The 23719-nt window shown below is 45.0% G+C and overlaps 1 protein-coding gene across 1 annotated transcript; it reads right to left on the minus strand.

Annotated features, from left to right (window-relative positions):
* Positions 1-1681: 1681 nt before the first annotated feature.
* Positions 1682-23551, minus strand: auh (AU RNA binding protein/enoyl-CoA hydratase). Its single transcript, XM_083670497.1, has 10 exons — positions 23297-23551; positions 22112-22179; positions 21645-21732; positions 21049-21135; positions 19743-19835; positions 17904-17960; positions 4409-4596; positions 4136-4186; positions 2950-2997; positions 1682-2581 (listed from the first exon to the last, which is right to left on the minus strand). Exons 1-10 carry the CDS (start codon positions 23526-23528, stop codon positions 2504-2506), a joined length of 990 nt encoding a protein of 329 aa, XP_083526623.1. The 5' UTR covers positions 23529-23551; the 3' UTR covers positions 1682-2503.
* Positions 23552-23719: the final 168 nt, after the last annotated feature.

The raw sequence follows: 23719 nt of genomic DNA on the forward strand, positions 1-23719 counted from the left end.
GGGGGGGGGGGGCTGGACTATTAAAAACTATGGATGTATAGTATAGATGATCATGGGGGCCACAGAGCTTTCAGGGGAGCGTACCCCAGAAACAGGATCGCTGCTCTTTTAGGCCGTGATTTGACTCCTCATCCTAATATACAGTACCCGTCAAAAGTTTGGAGACACCTTGCCAAGAGTGTGCAAAGCTGTCATCAAAGCAAAAGGTGGCTACTATGAAGAATCTAAAATACAAAACATATTCCGGTTTGTTTAACACTTTTTTTGTTTACTACATAATTCCATATGTGTTCCTTCACAGTTCTGATGTCTTCAGTATTAATCTACAATGTAGAAAATAATAAAAATGAAGAAAAACCATCGAACGAGAAGGTGTGTCTAAACCTTTGACTGGTACTGTAGTCAAGTGGCGTGCTTTGACACGCTGCCCTCCACGGAGGCTGTCCAATGACGGCGCAGCAAGACAACAACCGCAACGGAAGGAACGAACCCGGCGCGAGCGTCTGAAATCAGGGACAGAGCGTCCATTCACGCGCTCGACAGCCTAGACGCACGCAGAGCCTTCTAGCGGATGCAGCTGATTAGGACACTCAAAAAGTGACTCTAGCGGGAGAGATCTGTTTTTAACCTTGACGCCCACGCGTGCCGCTGAGGCACGGTGCAAGAAGGACTCTTGTTTGTTCACCTGGATCGTGTTGATGCCGGTTATCATTGACGTCATCATAACATTTACTGTGACTATATTTACTCAGTAGCTTAATTTCCCAGAACTTGTTGTGCAGCCACTCTGCTGACTTCCTTGTTAAGCTGTCACTTCTCTGCTTCATGGTGACTAAGGACAACTGGGGACACACCTACTGTATTGCACCAAGTTGGCAATAACAATGTTTACTTAATCTAAATTGAACTATTACCTAGAACTTGTATGAAAACATTGGCGCTTGGGGAAATGGGGTCACAATCAAATCACTATCTTATTCAACCCGCCGATTTATGATACAGCACATGATACAGCAGATGAAATTCAAGCTGTACACATTATTTAGTTAGTACTTGTTGAATGAATGCTTTGTTTATTTCGAGAGAGAACTGTCAAGGACGGCTGAAGACAAGGTGTCAGGAAACAGGGCCGTCTTATTCAGGCTTCAACACACTTACTGGCAGAAGGCCTCAGCATGGGTTTTGCCCCCAGAGCCCCAGCGCCGATTTTCTATGCAAATGCTGTAATGTTGTGTAACTGGCCTCAAAACGGCGATGGGAAGTGCTACCATTGGAGAACATGAGGGCACTGAGAGAAAGAAACAAGAAACAAGAAGCAGATCCGAGGCGGTGTAGAGTTTAGGACATTACTTTATTGTGACGACTCTACAAAGATCTCCTCCTGTGATCTAGAACAACTCCTTCCTCTAACATTTACAAAAAAAACACAGTGAACTTGGAAGTGCATCGCTTTCATCATGTGATTCTCTGTTGTTAGTTAGTGACAGCCTGATATCGTGAAAATGAAATGTCATTGTGAAATGGATCGGATACGCTGGCGTTGCCACGAACGCCCGTCAACACAGAGGAGGAACAACCATTCTCTTTGTAAATACTTGGAATATTACAGTAATGGTTCTAATCAAATCATGGGAGCAAATTCATTCATTATTTCTCATTTTTGTATAAATGCAGGGCTATGTTAGTTTGCCTGAGCAACGTGCGTTGACCTCAATCACTGAGGAACAAACATACAGAGGCTCGATGAGGACATTTAGGTACATACAGCAGACAGGTCACATGCTGCACACACAGAAAGGCAACTCAGGATTATCATCAGACAGTAAAAAACAAAAAAAACAAACAGACACATCATCATGCAGAACACCTGTTGAGGCTGATCAGTGGCTGCATCGCAATAGTCTAACGTTACATCCCACCAGAGGAGGCTGATGGAGGTAGAAATCGGAGGACAGGCTCATTGTAACGCATGGAACGGAATTGGAAATGCATTCCTCCTTCCATGCATTACAATGAGCCCGTCCTCCGATTTCTACCTCCACTAGCCTCCCCTGCTTCCTACGGTATATATTCATTCCCATGTTTCCTCTCCTTTATCATGGCTAATGAGGAAACGGGTAGCATATAGGTGGGAGAGAAACATGGTGGAATGCTTACTAAGGATTAGTTTTCACCGATCAGGTTTCCAACATCAGCTCAGATAGATAGGAGAGGAAGCCACTCTAGACTATTGAGATGCACCCATGGTGGTAAATAAACGGTTCTCACCCTGACCTCCACCTCCGTCTGTCTGTCAGCCTGTCTGGGTGAGTATACAGTACTTCCACAGGACCTCTGACCCCTCCGTAGGACACGCCCTCTCCAGTTCTACAGAGGGGCGCCGGCTGTGATGTCATTAACGGGATTTACAGCGGTTTGTTTGTTCGTTCATCATTGCATCTGATTGGCCGGGGGGCGTTACTCTCCCTTGCGTCTCATTGGCCAGCCCTGGTTAGGGGGGGAGTTACTCCCCCTTGAAGCGGGGGGGTCTTTTCTCCTTGAAGGCAGCGAGCCCCTCCAGTCTGTCCTTGGTCGGGATCACCTAGGTAACCACAAAAAGATGTCAGTTGAAGAGGAGAATTGGGATATCAAGCCTTCCCCTGATCGCTGTTGACAATCCGAACGTCTTTAGGCGGTTGAGGGCCAACAAACAAAATACTCTTTATGTTAATGCTTACGATCCAACCTTGAGCATTCAGAGTGTCATTGTATGCACAAACCAGAGAGAGGAGGACATGTTCACTTAAATGGATGTGTATAAAAGAGACTGAATGAATTGCTCATCTGTTCTTTGGATGTCATTTTATCAGAAGACAAAACCATCTGTATTATTTGGGTGTTGTGGAGAGAACAGTGCAGCCCTGAGATGGATAATTAGACAGTAACTGAAAAGCGAATGAGCAGACATACCTGGGCATAGCAAGCTTCTTCAATGGCCAATCCTGTCTTTAAATCCACCTGAAAATAACAAGAAAGTCATAAAAAAAAACTCAACCCAGAAGCGATTCAACTGTCAGTCGATTCATTTAAGATCTGTGGCACTTGAGATCGAAGCACAAACCTGTGCATTGGTATTATTTTGGCCTACTGATTGGCTGTCCTCTCCACGAGCCCTCACCACTGGGGTCCCTCAGGGCTCCGTCCTAGGGCCCTTACTGTTCTCCCTCTGTACCAGGGGTGCCCAATACGTCGATTATGATCGACCGGTCGATCGCGAGAGTAGTGCAGGTCGACCGCGTGACATTAAAAAAAATCACGTCGTATTACGGCGTGATTTTTTTTTTTTACGATGGACATTTGTGCTTCAGCACGGTACGAGGCAATTGAGCCAGTGTGAGTGTGCCACTTGATTGACGTACAATGCGGCCAGTCTGAGATCGCTTCTCTTCTACGGGTCACGTGTCATATATATATATATACTTAGCATTTTTTAATGTAGGTAGATCATTTTGACCTGGTCATTTTGAAAGTAGCTCGCAAGCCGAAAAAATGTGGGCACCCCTGCTCTATACCAAATCTCTTGGATCGGTAATTTCCTCACATGGTTTCTCCTACCACTGCTACACAGATGACACTCAACTCTTTCTCCCTTCCCCCCCCTCAGACTCACAGGTGGCAACATGTGTCTCTGTGTGTCTTGCAAACTTCTACCAGGACTGGCGTAGGGTGGTCCCCAGTGGTCTAGCACCATGGCCTACAGAGCACGCATATGCTCATGTCGGCATGGGTTGGAATCCGGCATACCCTCGACATACCCTCTCCTTCCCACTTTCCTGTCTTTCTCTACTGTCTCTGTCCAATAAAAACTGAAAAATATAGGAATGGGACTGCCACACTCCAAAAAATATCACACATAAAAAAAAAAGATCATTATAAAATATATATGGCAGTCCCACTCTCACGTTTTTTTATTATATATATATATATATATATATATATATATATATATATATATATATATATATATATATATATATATATATATATATATATATATATATATATATATAATCTTCATTCAGTCAATGAGAAGCAAGACTAAAAAAAAAACTCTGGTTCTGTACAGATCCTAGACTTTGTTCTGTGTGAGTCTTACCTCTATGCCCTGGTTGATGGCTAGCTTCGCCATCCTGATAGCAATAGGACCCTGAGACAGACAACAACAACAACAACAACACAGTGACTTGTTTAGGGCTGTAAACAACATCCCTCACCCGTCCATCCGTCCACCCCCCACCCATCCATTCATCCACCCACCCCCCGCCCAACCATCCATCCATCCACCCATCCATCTGTCCACCCACCCATCCACCCACCTACCTACCCACCCCCCGCCCACCCACCCACCCACCCACCCAACGATCCTCACATTAGGGTTGAACTCTCGTGCCAGGTCGAGGGCCCGGAGGTAGGCTGCGTCCCCGCTCTTGTTCTGCTCCACGGCGTGGCTCACCAGCCCCAGCTCCTTGGCCTCCGCCCCGTCCACTGCCCTCGCCGCGAAGATCAGCTCCTTGGCCAGGGCCACGCCTATCGCCCTGGGGAGACGCTGGGTACCACCTGGGGGGGGGGGGGGGGGGGGTGGGGAGAGAGCAGGAAGAGAAAAGGGAGGGGGAGAGAGAGAGAGAGACGGGGGGGGGAGAGAGGGAGAAAGGGAGAGAAAGAAGCAGGGATCTTGGTGAGGTCTATTTACTTTAGATCAGCTTGGCCAAGGCCAACTCCTCTGTCATCAACAAACAGCAGAACTGGATGAGAAGGAACACTGTGTCTTTCTCTCTAGGAATCCTCTCTTCTGGCCACAGAACTGTCTGTGCCTGTAGCAAATTCCTCTGTCATGGTACGAACATTGTGTGTGTGTGTGTGTATGTATGTACACTCACCGAACTCTTTATTAGGAACACTATACTACTGGGTAAAGCTTCCCTTTGCTCTCAAAACAGCCTCAATTCTTCATGGTATTGATTCCAAAAGATGTTGGAAATATTCCTTTGACATTCTGGTCCATGATGACATGATTGCATCATGCAATTCCGATTTTTCAGGTGCACTTTCAAGCTGTGAATCTCCCGTTCTACCACATCCCAAAGGTGTTCTATTGGATTCAGATCCGGTGACTCAGAAGGCCACTGAAGAACACTGAACTCATTGTCATGTTCATGTTCACAATACCTCAGAATGACAAAGCAACATTTCAAAAAACCTGTTTTCGCATTCCGGGGTATTGTGTGTGGATTGACGGCAAATTCTTTTAATATAATCCATTTTAAATTGAGTCTATAACACAACAAAATGTGGGAAAAAGTGAAGGGGTCTGAATACTTTCTGAAGGCACTGTACTATGAAGACAGTGTTTTGTCTAGAAACACCCTCATTGTAATGCATGGAATGGAATGAGGAACGGTATGTGTTTGATACCGTTCCTCATTACATTCATTACACTGAGCCCATCTTTAGATTTCTACCTCCACCAGCTTCATCTGACTAGTATGGACTAAATGAGAGAACACAAAGGAAGCAAGCTTGAGGGCTTGTACAAGACAACTATACATCTTATAAATACATATTCACCGTCTCAACCAACCTAGTCAAAACAAACTGATTGAAAGCATAATGATAATATAACAGAGAATGAACTGTTATAAATTGTATTTGGATTGATGTATAAGGATCGTGATACTTCAGGGGCTTGTATTTAAGACTGTACACAGCTCATCAATAGAAAGTCACCATTTAAACCTACAGACAAACCTGAACGTTGCAAACTTAGTGGCTTGTGAGGAATAACTGACTAGCACTGGCTGGGCTAGTTCATGAACTAATTGTTATCTATCTTCCATCTGAGAAAGAAAGCCTATCGGTGTATTTCCACATTGTGCTGCCCTCCTGAGGAACATGATGAACCACATCATAACACTCTACTTCTCTCTGTGTACCCCACACAAAAGATTGGGCGCGTCGATTTCATCCTTGAGGTGAAACCGCAATGCTGACCTTTGCTTTGGTGTTGACATACTTTCTCATTGTGTGTGTGTGTGTGTGTGTGTGTATGTGAATTACATCACTACCTCTAAGGGAGTCACAATATTATCTGATCTGGCGTTACACTAGGCCTTGGGGTGACATGTTCTCACCATCTCTCGGACTAACACACGAGCCCTGGAGCAGCTGTTCCACACGAGGCCACAGTTAGCCTCGCGTGGAGCTACATCTGGTTAAGTCAACATCAGACAAGCGCTGAACTAAATTAACGGTTTCCTCGTAAAAACGGCAACGGCACATTTCTGAGGTAAAAAAAACAACAACAAAAAAGCACAAAGGGAAAGATGAAGCAACGTCACGTGCAATGTCCTTGTCGGTTGAGAGTGGCCGTTAGAATGCCAATCAAATTGCCTAAGATGTACTGTAATCAGCTCAGTCCAGATCCCATTTACTGTAGAAACAAACAGAAATTAGGTCAAATCAACAATCAAAAGTGTGGGTTTGAACCAACGCCAGACTAATCCTTTGCGAACGGGGCCGACAGTATGAATGCAGGTCAGCTCATTAACCAGGCCTCCAAGGCATATCTAGTCTCACTGGCCAGTTGGTCCTCTATTTAGGTTGCGATCATAGTTACATTTCCACCTGCCAGACTGGATACTGACACATACAGCTATTTTGAAAGATTAGGTCAAAGGTCAGACGGCATGATCAGGAGGGTGGGTAGTCATGTTTTCATTCAACAGGCAGCTGTCTGCAACAGGCTATGTTTAACACTGTTAAGCCACCTTTGACAGAATCATTGTGTGTGTGTGTGTGTGTGCCACATCTGAGACAGTGTAACATTTTGATAAGGAGTTATGTGATATGTGTGCATCATGTACGGGATATGTGTGTATCATGATATCACTTCATCTCTCTCTCTCTATCATGATGTGATCTGATTTCCTACTTTTATGTCTGAGAAACAGCTCTAACTTATGCTGGCCTCTCGGCTTTTCACAGATTTGACCTGTGTTCTGCCAGTAACATTTCAGAGAAAATCACAGTGTGTGTGTGTGTGTGTGTTTGACAGGTCAACCCTACAACAAGCTCCAGGCGAGCGTGGCTGTTCCAAACGGTTTCATAAATATTAATGCCTTCTGCTTTCCTTGGCCTGGAACCGCTTGGATTGTAGCAGCGTTTGACCTTGCTGCCGTTTGTGTGTGTGTGTGTGTGTGTGTACAGTATGTGTGTGTGTGTGTTGTTGAGGTCTTACTCAAGAACTTGGACTGGAAAAGTGTTTACACAAGGAGGAGCCTGCATGAGTTTCATAACAGCGTGATCTGATGGAGCAACTCCCAACTCTCCTTTGTCTTTGCATTTGTGTTCTTTCTTTCTCTCTCTCTCTCGATATAGCTTAATAAACATGAACTGACAACAACCTCATGACATTCAGACATAAACTTAAACATGATAACATATTTAGACAAAGTCTTACTTACCACACACACACACACACACACACACACACACACACACACACACACACACACACACACACACACACACACAAATGAAGACATATTACATAGCAGTTGCATCATTTACATCATCAGCCAAAGAATTCTGGTAATTTCCATGGCCAGACAGACCTGGAGGTCTTGCATAAGGTTTGTGTAATAACTAACTGATGAGTTTTATACACAGGAGAGATTTCACAACAACTTCTAAGAAATCATTGTGTCACAACAGCCCCTTTCTCATCGTGGACACATTGCTTACTCAAGTCATTACCCGGATGATAAATATTGCAAGATCGTGTACAACCACAGAAGTGCAACCACATTTCTCGGGAGAAAGTCGTGTGTACAATAAGTCGGTCAAACGTGTGAACACAGAAGACCTGGGTCAGACACATACATGAACACAGTAGACCTGGGTCAAACACACACATGGACACAGTAGACCTGGGTCAAACACACACATGGACACGGTAGACATGGGTCAAACACACACACAAGGCATATCTAGTCTCACTGGCCAGTTGGTCTTCTATTTAGGTTGCATCATAGTTACATTTCCACCTGCCAGACTGGATACTGACACATACAGCTATTTTGAAAGATTAGGTCAAAGGGTCAAACACACACATGGACACAGAAGACCTGGGTCAAACACACACATGAACACAGAAGACCTGGGTCAAACACACACATGGACACAGTAGACCTGGGTCAAACACACACATGGACACGGTAGACCTGGGTCAAACACACACATGGACACGGTAGACCTGGGTCAAACACACACATGGACACAGTAGACCTGGGTCAAACACACACATGGACACAGTGGACCTGGGTCAAACACACCCATGGACACAGTAGACCTGGGTCAAACACACACATGAACACAGAAGACCTGGGTCAAACACACACATGGACACAGAAGACCTGGTTCAGACCTGGTTCAAACACACACATGGACACGGTAGACCTGGGTCAAACACACACATGGACACAGTAGACCTGGGTCAAACACACACATGGACACAGTAGACCTGGGTCAAACACACCCATGGACACAGTAGACCTGGGTCAAACACACACATGAACACAGAAGACCTGGGTCAAACACACCCATGGACACAGTGGACCTGGGTCAAACACACCCATGGACACAGTAGACCTGGGTCAAACACACCCATGGACACAGTAGACCTGGGTCAAACACACACATGGACACAGTAGACCTGGTTCAGACCTGGTTCAAACACACACATGGACACAGTACACCTGGGGTCAAACACACATGTTGAACACTTATCAAGTATTTGAGGTGTGCTTGATTTATCTCGGTCTGTGCAATTGTGGGACTATTCCTCTGGTTCCATTGTAACAGGCTAACAGGCTAACAGGCTAACACGCAGAAGAGCCTGCTAAAGTAAACTGTAGAGGGATAGCCTAGCGGAGCGTGACTGGCACTCAAGCTAGCTTTGACCATATAGCTTCCCAGTATTTGATACCGTTCCTCATTCCATTCCATACAGTAGAATGAGCCCCTCCTCCGACTTCTACCTCCACCAGGGTCCAGTTGGAAAAGGCTCTGCTGAGATTCGAACTCAGGATCTCCTGTTTACTAGACAGGCGCTTTAACCAACTAAGCCACAGGGCCTGGTGTCTATATGCAGCGCTGGGGATCAGCTTCACTGAGCGTACCATTAGAGCGTCATTAACTAACACTCCCGTTTTCCTTTCGCGACAGGGAAACCTCTTTTTTCTCCCCACCCTTAAAGATTCGAACTCAGGATCTCCTGTTTGCTCGACTGACGCTTTAACCAGCTAAGCCACAGCGCCTGGTGGCATGACTTACTGAGCAGCCATTACAGAGTAACTAACTAATTCCTCAACCCGGTAATATTCGTACAATTTCATATTCTCGTTTTCCTTTCCCTCTCTCTCCTCTGCAGGAGGAACCGTCTTCTGTCCCTCTCCCCTCTGGAGGACGGCGAACTGTCCATTTCCTCTCCCTCGTCCTCTCTGATTTCTACCTCCACTGGTACACACCCTGCGATTGGAAAAGGCTCTGCTGAGATTCGAACTCTTTAACCAACTAAGCCACAGCGTCTGGTTGTCTGGTAGTGTGCAGCAGAGTAGTGTGGTAGTGTGGCCATTACAGAGTAAATACCCATTTAATATTACTGTTTGTCTCTCTCGCTCTGTCAGTTTCTAAATCCATAGTTTTGTTTTTAACTTTTACCCTGTGTGTGTACACGGGCATGTCTACATTGTGTCAGTGAGCCTGACTACAGCAAATCAAGTGAAAAGCTGGGAAAACAAGGTCAAGGTTGTTACTCTTACACACACACACACACACACACACACACACACACACACACACACACACACACACACACACACACACACACACACACACACACACACACACACACACACACACACACACACACACACACACACACACACACACACACACACACACACACACACACACACACACACGCCTGCTCCTGGAACATGATTAACCCTTGCTCCCTAGAATACTGCAACTGGATACGCAACACCTGTTAATAATAATATATGCCATTTAGCTGACGCTTTAGCTGCGACTTACATTGCAGTGAGTGCATACATTTCAGCATATATGGTCCCAGCAGGAATCAAACCCACAACCTAAGCGTTGTTAGCTCCATGCTCTGCCAACTGAGCCACAGACGACCACCTGTTCTTCCATGAACATTACTAAAGATTTAAAGCATATCAAATGGAATGTCCCAGTTGTTTTAATCTCATTTATAACAAATACAAATCCACTCCAGCTGGGATTGAGGATAAGGCCACAGGCCAGTATTGTTTGGCTGCGGAGGCCTGGGAGTTTCTGTCAAATGCAAAATTCAATTGAGATTCATTCAATCACATCTCAGAAATGGATCTCAATCGAATTTTGCATTTATCAAAAACAACTCATGTCTTGGCTGTACCCTGCCAAATACCCCAGGCTTGGCTTGGCCTACAATGTGTTTTGGCCCTGGCATTCTGCAGAACATTCCACCCCGCGGGCCTGGGGAGAGGCATGAGGAGAGGTGGACTTAACCTTTCACATTCACGGTATGTATCAAGGGAGGCTCCATTCCATATCAAACCCATGTGTTTGGTACCATTCCTCAATCCATTCCACGCATTACAATGAGTCTGTCCTCGACCTCCACAATTTCTACCGCCACTGGTATGTAATTGACATTTATCATACTGCACATTGTATTGTACAGTAACAGTGTAATGTAGAACTTTGACTAAACTGTGCTGCTCTATATCACAGTAATATGATACAAGCAGGTCATTTCTAAAGGCCAGCTATAGCACACTATAGCACACTATAGTACACTACTATAGTACAGTGGGGTATAGGCATGCTGTGACACATGGAATAGATTACAGCTTAATCCTAGACAGTGAAGAGACTGTTCAAGAAAATCACCTGGCAACTCATATATGTCTGAATCTGCAGCCCTTATGATTCATCTAGTGTGTAAATATCCTGTATATTCATTTGCAAAGAAAGTAATAGCGATAACATTTTTTACAATTTAAAAAAAAACAATAAAAACATACACTTCAGGGACGCTCTGTCCTCCTTCAAGAGCTCTCCTAAGACCCACTTTTTAAAAATAGCTTTTAATGTTTCATTGATCTAGCTTCTATTTTTTTTATTCTTTTCTTTTTCTCTTTGTTTTCCCTGATGTAAAGTGTCTGAGTTTCGAGAAAAGCGCTATACAAATAAAATATATTCCTATTATTACTTCCTCATGAGACCAGAACTAGGTGTTGGGAGGAAACCGAGGCAACCATGTGTTTTCCTGGTGGATCAGAAGGAGGAATGCTTAACCAAGCACAACGCCGCTGCCCGCCACCGTGACAACAATCAAACAAAATTCATTGTAAGAAGAAACGTCAGCCAGGAACTAGTACCAACGAGGCCACACACGTCACCTTGACAACATATACAACTTATAGAGAGGAATATATATCTCCTTATTTTCCTCTCTCTAAGTTGCTTATGTATATATATTTAAAAAAAAACTAGGTAGGCCTAGATCCACTTCTTGTTTATGCTATGGGGGTCACAAGTTTGTCCCACTTTTCAAAGGTTGTGCTCAGAGCTTGAATTACCATTCCTACCCATCACTAGGCAACAGGGCTGCGGCTCTTGTCTATTTCCAGCCTCTCCATTCAACCTGCGTTGGTTTGTTTACGTCCTGACCTCCTTCCTCCCGTTGCCCTCGTTTCTTCTCACACACTCGACGACACAGAGAACATTTGCAGTTATCCAATTTATCAATTGAATGTTCCCTCAACAATCCGCCCAGTTTTTGATCCCAGCAGTGAGTTGAAGCCCTGGCAAATTGGTAGTCAGGTTCTGAGTTGTGCTCAACAACAACAACAACAACAACAACAACAACAACAACGACGAGTGAAACACATCTTTGTGATGTTTATGTATTTTCTCTGTGAGCCCAACAAACCCGTAGGTGCAACACGTTGGCTAAGCTAACACTCCAACACTGCTCCCTTCTTGTAGATCCAAACAGAGCCAAACCAAGTCCAACACGGCCCAGCACGACAGCGTTATCTGCTACAGTAGGCTACTTATTGCACACATACAGTACAGTACAGACCCCGGGCCTATCTGGTATCTGCATGTACGTGAATAAAGGGACTTGTGATAAGAAAACGCCTCGTTCTGAGACAAAGTGTCTAAAGGATCTAGGCCAGGCCAGGGAGCAGCAGCAGCAGCGACGGCAGCAACAGGCCCGTGGGAAGACACCTGTAACTGGGTCACTGGATCAGCGGTGTCAATAGGAGAGGTGCTGCTCAGAGCCGCACACGGTCCCGGTCGGCCGACACACTTTATAAATGGGAGAGCGAAGACTGTCATAGCACCATGCTTACAGTGTCTCTTATATGCTATAGAAAGACAAGAGTGAAAAGGGATGGGGGGGGGGGGGGGGCGGGCGGGAGTGTGAGAGATATTCTCATATCGCAACAATTAAAGTATCGTTCTCTTATCTTTACGGACTTGAGAAACAACCAGGTGCTGGTGGCTAATGAATCATTCAAACGCAAAACTGGAGCAGTGGGAGGTGGAGGATCAATTAAAAACCTGTGTCAGAGGTTGAACAACTCAGTCACGATTCACTGCGGCGTTCTTCTCCTGTCACACACTCCTCCGACCTTTGAAATCTCTGTCATTAAGGGAGACGAAACGTTGCTCAGAGCTATCATTACATCAGAACATGAACGGGGCGCTTGTGAGTTCTGACTTCTCAGAAAAGCTGTGAATAGCCTTGATTTCTGAACAGAGGAGAAGGGGAGGAGGGGAGGGTTTTATAGTCATATCGAGAGGTTCTCTGGAGGTTTTCCAGAAACATTTCCGGACCGGTTTGCATCTGCGAGGCATGACACCTGAACATCCTCTCTTCTCAGAACCAGACCCGACCGAAAATAAAACAGGAAATCACTCTGAGGTAAAACATTGATAAGGGTGACATATCAGGATGCAGATGGCTGCAGACTACAAACAAGGTCTCAGATCTCAACACTGCATTCATAAGAAATGCATGAGCTATTACAAGCACTCTGTAGATATTAATAAATGCTTGTCAGCTTCAGTGTGTGGTCAGACACAAAACACATCCAGTGACACAATAGGAGTACATACAGTAGAGTTGCTGGCACACTGTATTAAGCGTCAGTGCATTCACTTTCTAAGTAGACTAACAGACTAACTGACTAGGAGGCACAGAGCTGTCTAAGACTGTACTACACAGGTCCAAGCAGGGCCTAGAAGTGCAGGCAGACCCAGCAGAGGCTGGCCAGAGCAGCGTAGAGGAAATCCCCTCGTCCAAATGACGAGTCCTTTCTGTTTCTGTAACTCCTTAACCGGTGTCCTCATAAAGACCCTGCTGCCAAGAACCTGACTGGACCCACACTTCTGTTTTCTGTTCCATAAATGTGGCTACATTTCTAAAAAAACGTGTTTCGCTTAGTCATTATGGGGTATTGTGTGTGGATTGATAGCAAGAAGAAAATATTTAATCCATTTTAAATTGTGTCTTTCACACAACAGAATGTGGGAAAAGTGAAGGGGTCTGAATACTTTCTGAAGCCGCTGTACCTATTGGGATAGGTCTACTGGGATGGGATAGGTCTACTGGGATGGGATAGGCCTACCGTAATTAAACATAACAGCCATAACAAATCATGAACACTAAATAAAGTTGTATATGTATCATTACACTCACTCATAGCAGACACCATGATGTTTGTAAGATTAATAATATCTCTCCTTTATTCAAAGCGTATTCATCAATTTACTTTGGCAAACGCCAAAACACAGCACTGCTGAATTCACTGAGAGGGAGGATAAAGGTAAGGAAACACAGTGGAAGATGACGTCTACAAAAAACACAAACTATTCAATCCAGTGTACAATTTGACAAAGAACACCACCTCTAAACAATTTCAACTGTCTGTTCCTCCAAGTAAAACATTTGAAAGGTTTTAAAACCCTGTCGACTTCAACCCCCCCCCCCCCCGCCGATCCCTCCCTGACATTCTGCCCTCTGATAGGTCAGGGCAGGAGTGTGAAAGCGCCGTCTCTATACCGACAGCCTCTTTGACCTCGGAGCGAGCGCTGCTGAATCACTGGAAACGCCGAGACGGCCTGCCAGCCTCTCTGCAGGGCTGCCAACCTTTCAACCTTTCTACCGTGTTTGAATACGTGGGGAGTGTTATTCTTAGAATTCTGTCGATTCACAAACCTCAACATACTGACCTGTGGGTCCATGCAGGCAACAGTTCACATATACTTTCCTCTGTGCCCGAGGGCTTCTTTTCCCACAGGTTATAGCCTGCTTACTTTACCTCGTGTTTCTGGTGCTAGCTGACAGCACTGTAAGTATGTTACGTATTAAACGTTCCAACAAGTTCCGTTTAACGAATAGTCTTTGCCCTAAATAGTGGTGGTGATACAGATACTTGACATGATCCAGCCAGGCAGGTAATTGAAACACAGCCAGCCGGGTATTTTGTTAGCTGAAACACAGGCAGCCAGGTAGGCAGGTTGTTAGTTGAAACACAGCCAGCCAGGTAGGTAGGTTGTTAGCTGAAACACAGCTTGATCAGATTTTTGCCTGTCCTGTGTAATTCAATGAAGTGAAGAATCATACAGAATTCCAAGGTTCATTTGATTAGCCATGCAAAACACTCATGGCTGTAGGCCTACTGTCTAACTGAGACAAACATTTCTCGTTCTACCATTTTCCACCGGCCCTTGCTGTGTGAAACTTACATCTGTGTATCACTGTCCTACAGTATTGTTTCTGGTATTAAGCTTATAACATTAAATGTTCAACTAGAAACCCTGACTTGAGATCAGTTAGCAGATCACAGTCTCCAATTCAACACGAGTCATTCAAGACTAGAGCCAGACAGACAAGACTAAGCAAATGACAGATTCATCTGACATTCTCAAACAGATTTCCAAGAAGTCAGGAAGCTAAAAATTTGCTCAATAACTCAATTATCCTTTCCTATCTACACAGACAGACAGGTAGTCTACATTTACATTTATGGCATTTAGCAGACGCCTTTATCCAAAGCGACGTACAACAATACATTTGTTTAAGTAAGTGAATCATCTATCCAACAGTCATCATAAGACAAAGTAATCAATGCTCACACCAGGGGCCATTGGCAGTCATAATGCCAGTAGGCTATTCTTTTTTTAAAAAAAAAAAATTTTATTAGCAGGAGAGAACTTGTACAGGGGGGTAGCAGGGGAGAAGAGGTCTCGGGGTTAGGGTTAGTATAGGGGGGGGTAGTGAGGGTGAAGCGGTCTTTAGGAGGGACTGTTAAGATGTAGCTTGGAAGAGATGGGTTTTCAATCTACGGAGGAAGATCGGAAGTGACTCTGCAATCCTGACCGTTGTGGGAAGCTCATTCCACCAAGCGGGGCGCCAGGACAGTGAAAAGCTGTGACCGAGTAGCGCGGCCGCTGCATCCACGTAGAGGCGGCGGTGCCAGGCGGGCAGCCGAGGTGGACGAGCGGAGTGATCTTGCAGGGGTTTGGGGGCTAACCATTGCTTGCAAGTAGGGAGGGGCTAGGGGAGTTAACTGGTTAAAAGCAACAAGCAGACAGACAAACAGTCTAGGCCTCTAGTGGATAACTAGCTAACAGCAACAAGGTCTCCCTCTTCAGATAGATAACTCTTAATAACAGGTCAGCGGGTATATTTGTTCCAGGACACAAGACGGCATGCTAGCCTGCCTGCCAGACGAAAAAACATCTTCTGTTGATGTCCACGCACACACAGACACACACACACACACACACTTTCCAGGGAGCGCGCTGGGGCAGCAGTGAATACCTCTCCTTGGACATGAGCCAGAGTTCTGTGACCTAATTTCATCCAGGAGAGGGACTGGCAAAAGAGACAGATGACAGGAGGAGAGTCATATTCTCTCTTCCTCTGCAGAAAACCTACGCTACAAATGACAGACCCCTAAAAGAGACAGGGCTGTGCCTCTCCCAAGGCCATGTCCATGAGTTTATACTGCTGTTCTCGACCAACTGCCTGAGAGAGAGGGAGAGGAGAGCGTACAATACTGCAATGACCTCCTTCAACAGCTTGCCGGATTAATTGGTACAAAGTCTGGAGACTCAAAGATCCTTGTTGCCATCACTTCAGAGTTAGCCACGTGAAACTCAACCCTCAGTGAAAACTACCCTAGTTCTACTCGAAACATAATCACACCACATACAGGACAATGTCTGGTACAAAAAGGGGTGGGAGAGAGATCACATGAAATGGGAGGCAGTGAAAATGTCAAGAGCTAAATCTCTTAAGGCCTCAACAGACAGAAAAACAAAGAGCACCTGGATCACTGGATGAGAGTGTGTTTACTCACTACTCAGAAAGCAGAACATCAAAAGAGGACTGGAACTGAGGCAGAGAGAGTCACACTCATATCCAACGTTGTTTTCATAGTGGTTTTATAGGGCTACACATTCAATTGTTTATACCGATAAATAGTACGATGTTATCCTTCTCCTCAAGTCATGTTTTCACGGCCCAAATCAATTAAAACTGGAAAGCCAGTTCCTAGATATATTAGTGAAGCTTTCTTACCCTCTGTTTTCTTTGTCTTACTGTATCTGACACCACGTTACATCACAGCAACCTCTCCTCTGTGTTATTTACGATATCTCAAATATCTCTGTTATTAGAACACTGTTAACACATCTGACTCAATCAGCCTGCAACCATCCATGAGTCAACTAACCTACATCCATCCAACCATCTTTGAGCTAATCCACATCCATCCAACCATCTGTGAACTAACCTACATCCATCCAACCATCTTTTGAGCTAATCCACATCCATCCGACGGCAGACCGAGGATGACCTAGTTCCCTGCCGTAACCCCGGACACACCCCGATACCATAACCCCTCACACACTACACTGTCCACCGAAGACCCAACCAAAAACAGGAACTAAGAGGGTCGAGTCTTTGAGAGTGTGGAACGAGAGAACGACAAAGGAAAGAGATCGGGCGAGTCACCTCAGAAAACACAAATGAAACGTACGGTAAGCACACTGTATTAAAGGGTAGATATCACTCCCTCTCTATAAGAGAGGATTTCGGTTCTAAAATAGACTGAGAGGGTCAGACGCTATGTCATAGGGTCTAGATGTTTCTGATACCACATGAAACGACACCAAATGTTACCCTATACATTATATTTCCATTTGACTCTTGATGTGGTAACGCAACGTTTTTCCAAATGACCCAGCCAAGCTGCCTTCTGGCCGGCGGCAAGGGCTGGTCCTGTTGAACCATGGGAACTAAATAAAGACCTGGGGGCAGTTGGGTTCTAGGAAGGAACAGTCATGAGACACGACACAGAAGCACGCCAACAGCAATCTGAGGAAATATCGCCGTGAAGACTCAGGACTGGACAACCAAAGTTATTGAACTGAAACAGGACATAGTTGTGTGGCGCCACCACAAACTGGGCCTTTTCATGAAGAGGTTACATTTCACTATACGTCTTGTGGTTAAAGTTCCAAGGGAAACCTCCTTGGTTTGAAGGTCAATTTAAGGAAATGACATCAAAATCAATCTACTCTTATCCACTCTTGTTGATCTGAGAGGGGGTAAGCAAGATGGCGACACTTCCACCCAGCCAATCAGAGAGCAACACGAAGCTACTTGCTTAGACCCATCCAATCCTCTCAGATCTACAGGGCTGGCTATCTATATCTATAGGTAGGCTTAGTGGACAACGGCAGCAACAGCACTCGGGGAAATGAAGTCTTACCAGCTCCTGGAATGATGGCCAGCTTGGCTTCAACCAATCCCATTTTAGCAGAGGTCGCTGGAGAGAAGAGAGGAAGAAAAGAAAAGAAGAAAAACAGTCAGATTACCTGGAAACTATTACATCTGCTAGGTTATAAATATACGCTCTGACAAACTGAGAAGCCCTATAGAGTTTCATCCAACACACAGTAGCAAAACCGTGACTCATAACTCATGTAACTTAAATGTCATGTTGACTCATTCGGAGAAACTTAATTAACTTTGAACTTCAAACACAAACTTGGACACCGTATGCATGGTATAATAATGCCTGGAGACTCTCAACCACTTTCACCTGTGAAAGTGCTGCACCTCCCTCCCTCTCTCACTCACACACACACACACATCAATGACACAAGCTTATAATAGCTATAACAACATCAGAGACATGTGCGACAGCATACGGAATATCGGTTCCCGCCTCCAAGTGGGAGGGCGACAACATATGGAAGACTGCTCGCTCTTATAGGTGGGTGGGTGATGTGTGTGTGTGTGTGGGGGGGGGGTGTCAGAAACTCTGAACAGATTTCTGTTTGGATAGACAACACTGACACATTGACATCTGTTCCTCCACAATTAAAGATTGGGTGTCGATTCACTCCAAAAACATGGAAGTCGTGAGCATATTTAATTAAGGTGGTTTCTAACAAGATGTCATGCTTGCTGATTGGAGACTGCTGCAAATGCACAGTACTTTGAAACAATTTACTTTTCATTTTGTTTTCACTTTGAAACAATTTAAATGCTATTTAAAACATTTGACAGAACGGAATGCATCATATCTGTATAAAGATGATAATAACCTAAAAAAAAAAAAGATAACATCTGTTTTTCATTCATCTTACATATCAGGGAAGCATTCTCATGACAGCCATAATCTAATCTCTAAAAGTAGGGCACTAAATATAGCCAGACTAATTCTATAAAATATTACACTGCTTGCACTGTTTATTCATCAAGCTTCTGCACATAACAGCACAAGCACACAAGTTTTACCGCGACAGACAGAGCGACGCAGGCAGGCAGGCAGGCAGGCAGGCAGGCAGACAAACAGATAGAGCGAAACAGTCAGTCAGGCAGGCAGACAGACAGACAGACAAAGGCAGGCAGGCAGACAGAGCGAAACAGTCAGGCTGGCAGAAAGACACGCATTACAATGAGCCTCCTCCACGCAGGCAAGCAGGCAGACAGACAGACAGAGCGAAACAGTCAGTCAGGCAGACAGACAGACAGACAGACAAAGGCAGGCAGGCAGGCAGGCAGACAGAGCGAAACAGTCAGGCAGGCAGGCAGACAGACACACAGGCAGGCAGGCAGACAGACAGACACGCAGGCAGACATTGCGACGCAGGCAGGCAGGCAGGCAAACAGAGCGAAACAGTCAGGCAGGCAGGCAGATAGACACACAGGCAGGCAGGCAGACAGACAGACAGACAGACACGCAGGCAGACATTGCGACGCAGGCAGGCAAACAGACAGACAGAGAGACAAGCAGGTAGACAGACACGCAGGCAAGCAGGCAGACACGCAGGCAGACAGAGCGACACAGGCAAGCAGACAGACAGAGAGAAGGACAGAAAGACACAGCTAGACAAGCAGGCAGGCAAGCAGACAGACAGACAGACAGATAAGCAGGCAGACATTGCAACGCAGGCAGGCAAACAGACAGACAGAGAGACAAGCAGGTAGACAGACACGCAGGCAAGCAGACAGACAGACAGACAGATAAGCAGGCAAGCTAGGAGACAGACAGACAAAGTCAGACAGGCAGACAGTCAGACCCCCCCCCCCCCCCCCTTACATGCGATTCTGATGTCACAGGCGAGCGCCATCTCCAGACCACCTCCCAGGGCCGCTCCATCGATGGCAGCGATGGTTGGCATGGGCAGATTACCTAAAAACAGACAGACAGGTCATTCATTCTCTAGATTACCTACAGACAGACAGACAGGGGCTATGATATAACCACGAATAAGACACATCTGACAGGACTCAGAAATTAAAAATCATCTCATTCTAGAACCACCTGGTAGGAATAATTAACGACAGCAGGAGATGAACAAGAAACAATTACAATTCATTCTCTAGAGCTACATTTTAGAAAGATAATGAACAGAAACAACACTCTAGATAATCTCTGATCTCTTAGTTGCGAAAGACCTCTCGCTCTCATCAACAGCAAGAGCTAGTAATTTAACTCTTCAACCCTAAGTCAGAACAGTCTAGTATCAGTGTAATCAATATCAACCAAAATCTCCATGAAACATAAACCTTAGTGATAACAGGCGCAGGCCAGGGGAAGCCGGCGGAGGTAGACATCGGAGGACGGGCTCATTGTAGTGCGTGGAACGGAAGGAGGAATGGTATCAAACACGTGTATTCGATACCATCCCTCATTCCAGTCCACGCATTACAAATGAGCCCGTCCTCCGATTTCTACCTCCGCCAGCCTCCCCTGATGTGAGTGTACAGTATGTCTGCCCTCCTCCTGTTTCAGAAACACGTTGTCAGTGAGTGTAAGGACAGCCTGTACAGACCGCATGCCCACTATCTACCTACTCATCTAGTTCTGTACCCAAGTGAAAACCTCTACAACGTGACTTTTTTTTTTTTTTTTTTTAAATATGTTTTTAGGGCATTTCTGCTTGGGATAGAGATAGGGATAGAGATAGAGATAGGAATAGAGATTGGGATAGAGATTGGGATAGAGATAGGAGAGATTGACAGGAAGGATGGGTAAGAGAGGAGGGATGACATGGCTGGAATCGAACCACGACAATCTCCACCCAGAGGGGCTATGATATCACCATGAATGAGACATCTGACAGGACACAGAAATTAAAAATCATCTCATTTTAGGACCACCTGGTATGAATAATTAACCCACAGCAGGAGATGAACAAGAAAGGAAGTATTTTGATCAATGAGACTAACGGGGTTTGAACACGATGAAATGAAAATGATCCAGGTTTTATGTCCGAAAGGATGCTTTGCGGACATAAAACAACTTCAGACAGAAAACTATTTCAGATGTAACGGGCGTGTGGTGGGCAGTGATGAACAACAGGACAGGCTCATGTGAAATCCCTCGTCAGTTGCTCCCTTACCTAGGTCTGAGATCAGAGCCCTGGCTTTGGACACAAACGGTCCCACTTCACTCTGATGCATTTTGGCCCTCTCTTTCAGGTCCGCACCTGCACGGGGGGGGGGGGGGGGGGGGGGGGTAAACAGATCAGATAAATGCAAATTGTTGTTCCAAAGAATGGATTTAAATACATTTCTTTTATTGTGTAACAATAGGCCAGATTCCAAATGTTAAGCAAAATAGAAGACGATCCATATTCAAATCACTGACATTTCAGCAAAAAATAAGACGATACACTTTCGATCCCTGACATATCAGCAAAAAAACGAACAAGTCGTCATACAAGGACAAACGTTGGCAGGTGAACAAGCGAACATCAGCTGTACTATACTAATCTAACATGAACGTTTAGCTACAAAATCGGAAAACACATCAGTGTTCAAGATGCAACTGCAGCAACAGCAATGACAAAGCTGTCATGGCGCCAGGTGGTGTGGATTAGTGTTGACACCTGTTTGTAGCCTAGCCTAGCACACCACAAAGCAAGTCACGGGTTCCCCTCACAGGAAAACTAAAGTGATTGTAGTGTATGGTGTCAAACAACCAGGCTAACTTCACCTGCACAGAAGACCCCAGGCACCATGCTGCAGATGATGACGGTCCGAACTTTGTTGTTCTTCTTCACACTCTCCACGGCGTCCGCCATCTAGAAGAGAGTAAAACCAGGGTTAACGGTGGGTTATGTATAATAGTATTAATGATGTGTGATAGTATTAATACTACAACCTTTAGTACTGGATGTGATAGTATTAATACTACAACCTTTAGTACGGGGTGTGATAGTATTAATACTACAACCTTTAGTACGGGGTGTGATAGTATTAATACTACAACCTTTAGTACTGGATGTGAGAGTATTAATACTACAACCTTTAGTACTGGATGTGATAGTATTAATACTACAACCTTAAGTACTGGATGTGAGAGTATTAATACTACAACCTTTAGTACTGGATGTGATAGTATTAATACTACAACCTTTAGTACTGGATGTGATACAGCCTCCTCCCTGGATTTGCACTCACCAAATTAACAAGGTTTTTGCTGATGGCATTTTTGGCCTTTGCTCGATTGATCCCAAAGACAACGATCCCTGAAACATAAATAATATATATATATATATATATATATATATATATATATATATATATATATATATATATTTTAAATGTAAATAGAACATACGTTGAGGTCACATCTATTTCACACAGCTTCACATATCCTGTGGCTGCTACACATCGTAGCAATATACAGTCTGGACATGACATCACAGTACTATGATATAACATGGATGAGACATACTATAGCCTAGCTCTGGTCTAGATCTCGTAGTGCACCGATCAATAGGCTTAAGTTACATTCCCCTTAATGTGTCCTGTTGAATAATGAGACTGCAGCACCACAACAGTATCAGTGAACACACCGATGAACATAATCAATAACACTATGGCATTCTGCCCAAGGGGCAGAAATGGATTCATGGATGGAATTAGAATTCTAACGCTATTCCATCACATCTCCAGTCAGAAGACAAAGCAGAAGTGACAAGCCAATGACGTGGGGACAGTAGAGTAGGGAGGGCCGGTGACAGGTTTACTCTTGGGGGAGTTCGAAGGGAGAACAGCTGACTCATCATCCTTTTTGTCAACATGGGGGGGAGATCAGATCTTGAGGTGGGAGGTGGCAGGTGACTTTTTGAAAGTCAGAAGAAACTGACAATGACATACACCCTTTGAACATGGATGTGGCGTCTCCCTACAGTATCAATGTGACCTACAGAACGATTTAATGTGATTGTAGGTAATGGGGATTTAACTGGAAATAATACCTAAATATATGAGAAACAGTTTGCCAAAACAACAAAGTTCCTATTGTTTGACCGTTCAGGAAGCTATTCAAGCGTATGTGTCACTCAAATGATTCAACGTTCTCTTGCAACGTTTACGCAACGTAACATTGACTGAAACATGTTGCTACTTCGTTTTCCTGTCACGTATTGGGCCTTGCAACAATGTGACAAGTTTTGCCTGTCGGCGAATCTGACAGTTCTGCAGCAGAGTTACTGTTGCTAGCTAGCTCAGGCTAGCAAGTTTAGCAACGCTGCTAAAAATGCATTAGGTTTCTTGTTAGCTTTGACAACTGTCCTTAAAGCCACCTTAGACCAACAGTCACAATCGGGGGATGTTTTCTACACCAACGTCAAGTTATACCTTCATCTGCTCCGTCCAGGTACCTGACGCTCAGGTCATCCCCCGGTTTCGCGTCGGAGCTGTAGTAACGCCGGTTCCCTCCGGTGCCCGCCGGGCGATCGTACTGCAGTTTGTTTGAGAGGACATGATTTAAAGACTTGGCATGCTCTTGCAGTCTACATAGTCCTTCGAGGTTCGCCGTTTGGGGACGGAAAGCTTGGAAGAGGACTCTGCACCCAACTAGGACCGCCATGCTGTCTTACTGCAGTGTTTGTCTTTGACTTTCAACTTTGACCGAGTGTGACGTATATAGTGTGGTCATGTGACCCGGGTACCCGAGCCGCAGAACAGACGGGATTCCCTCTCCTCTGATGCTGCTGTAACGCTGCCTACATCCTGTGATGGGATGCCAGGTTCATTCTTCACGAATGTTATGATTTTGTA

This window comes from Argentina silus, assembly GCF_951799395.1.
Source record: "Argentina silus genome assembly, chromosome: 5".
NCBI classification, from domain to species: Eukaryota; Metazoa; Chordata; class Actinopteri; order Argentiniformes; family Argentinidae; genus Argentina; species Argentina silus.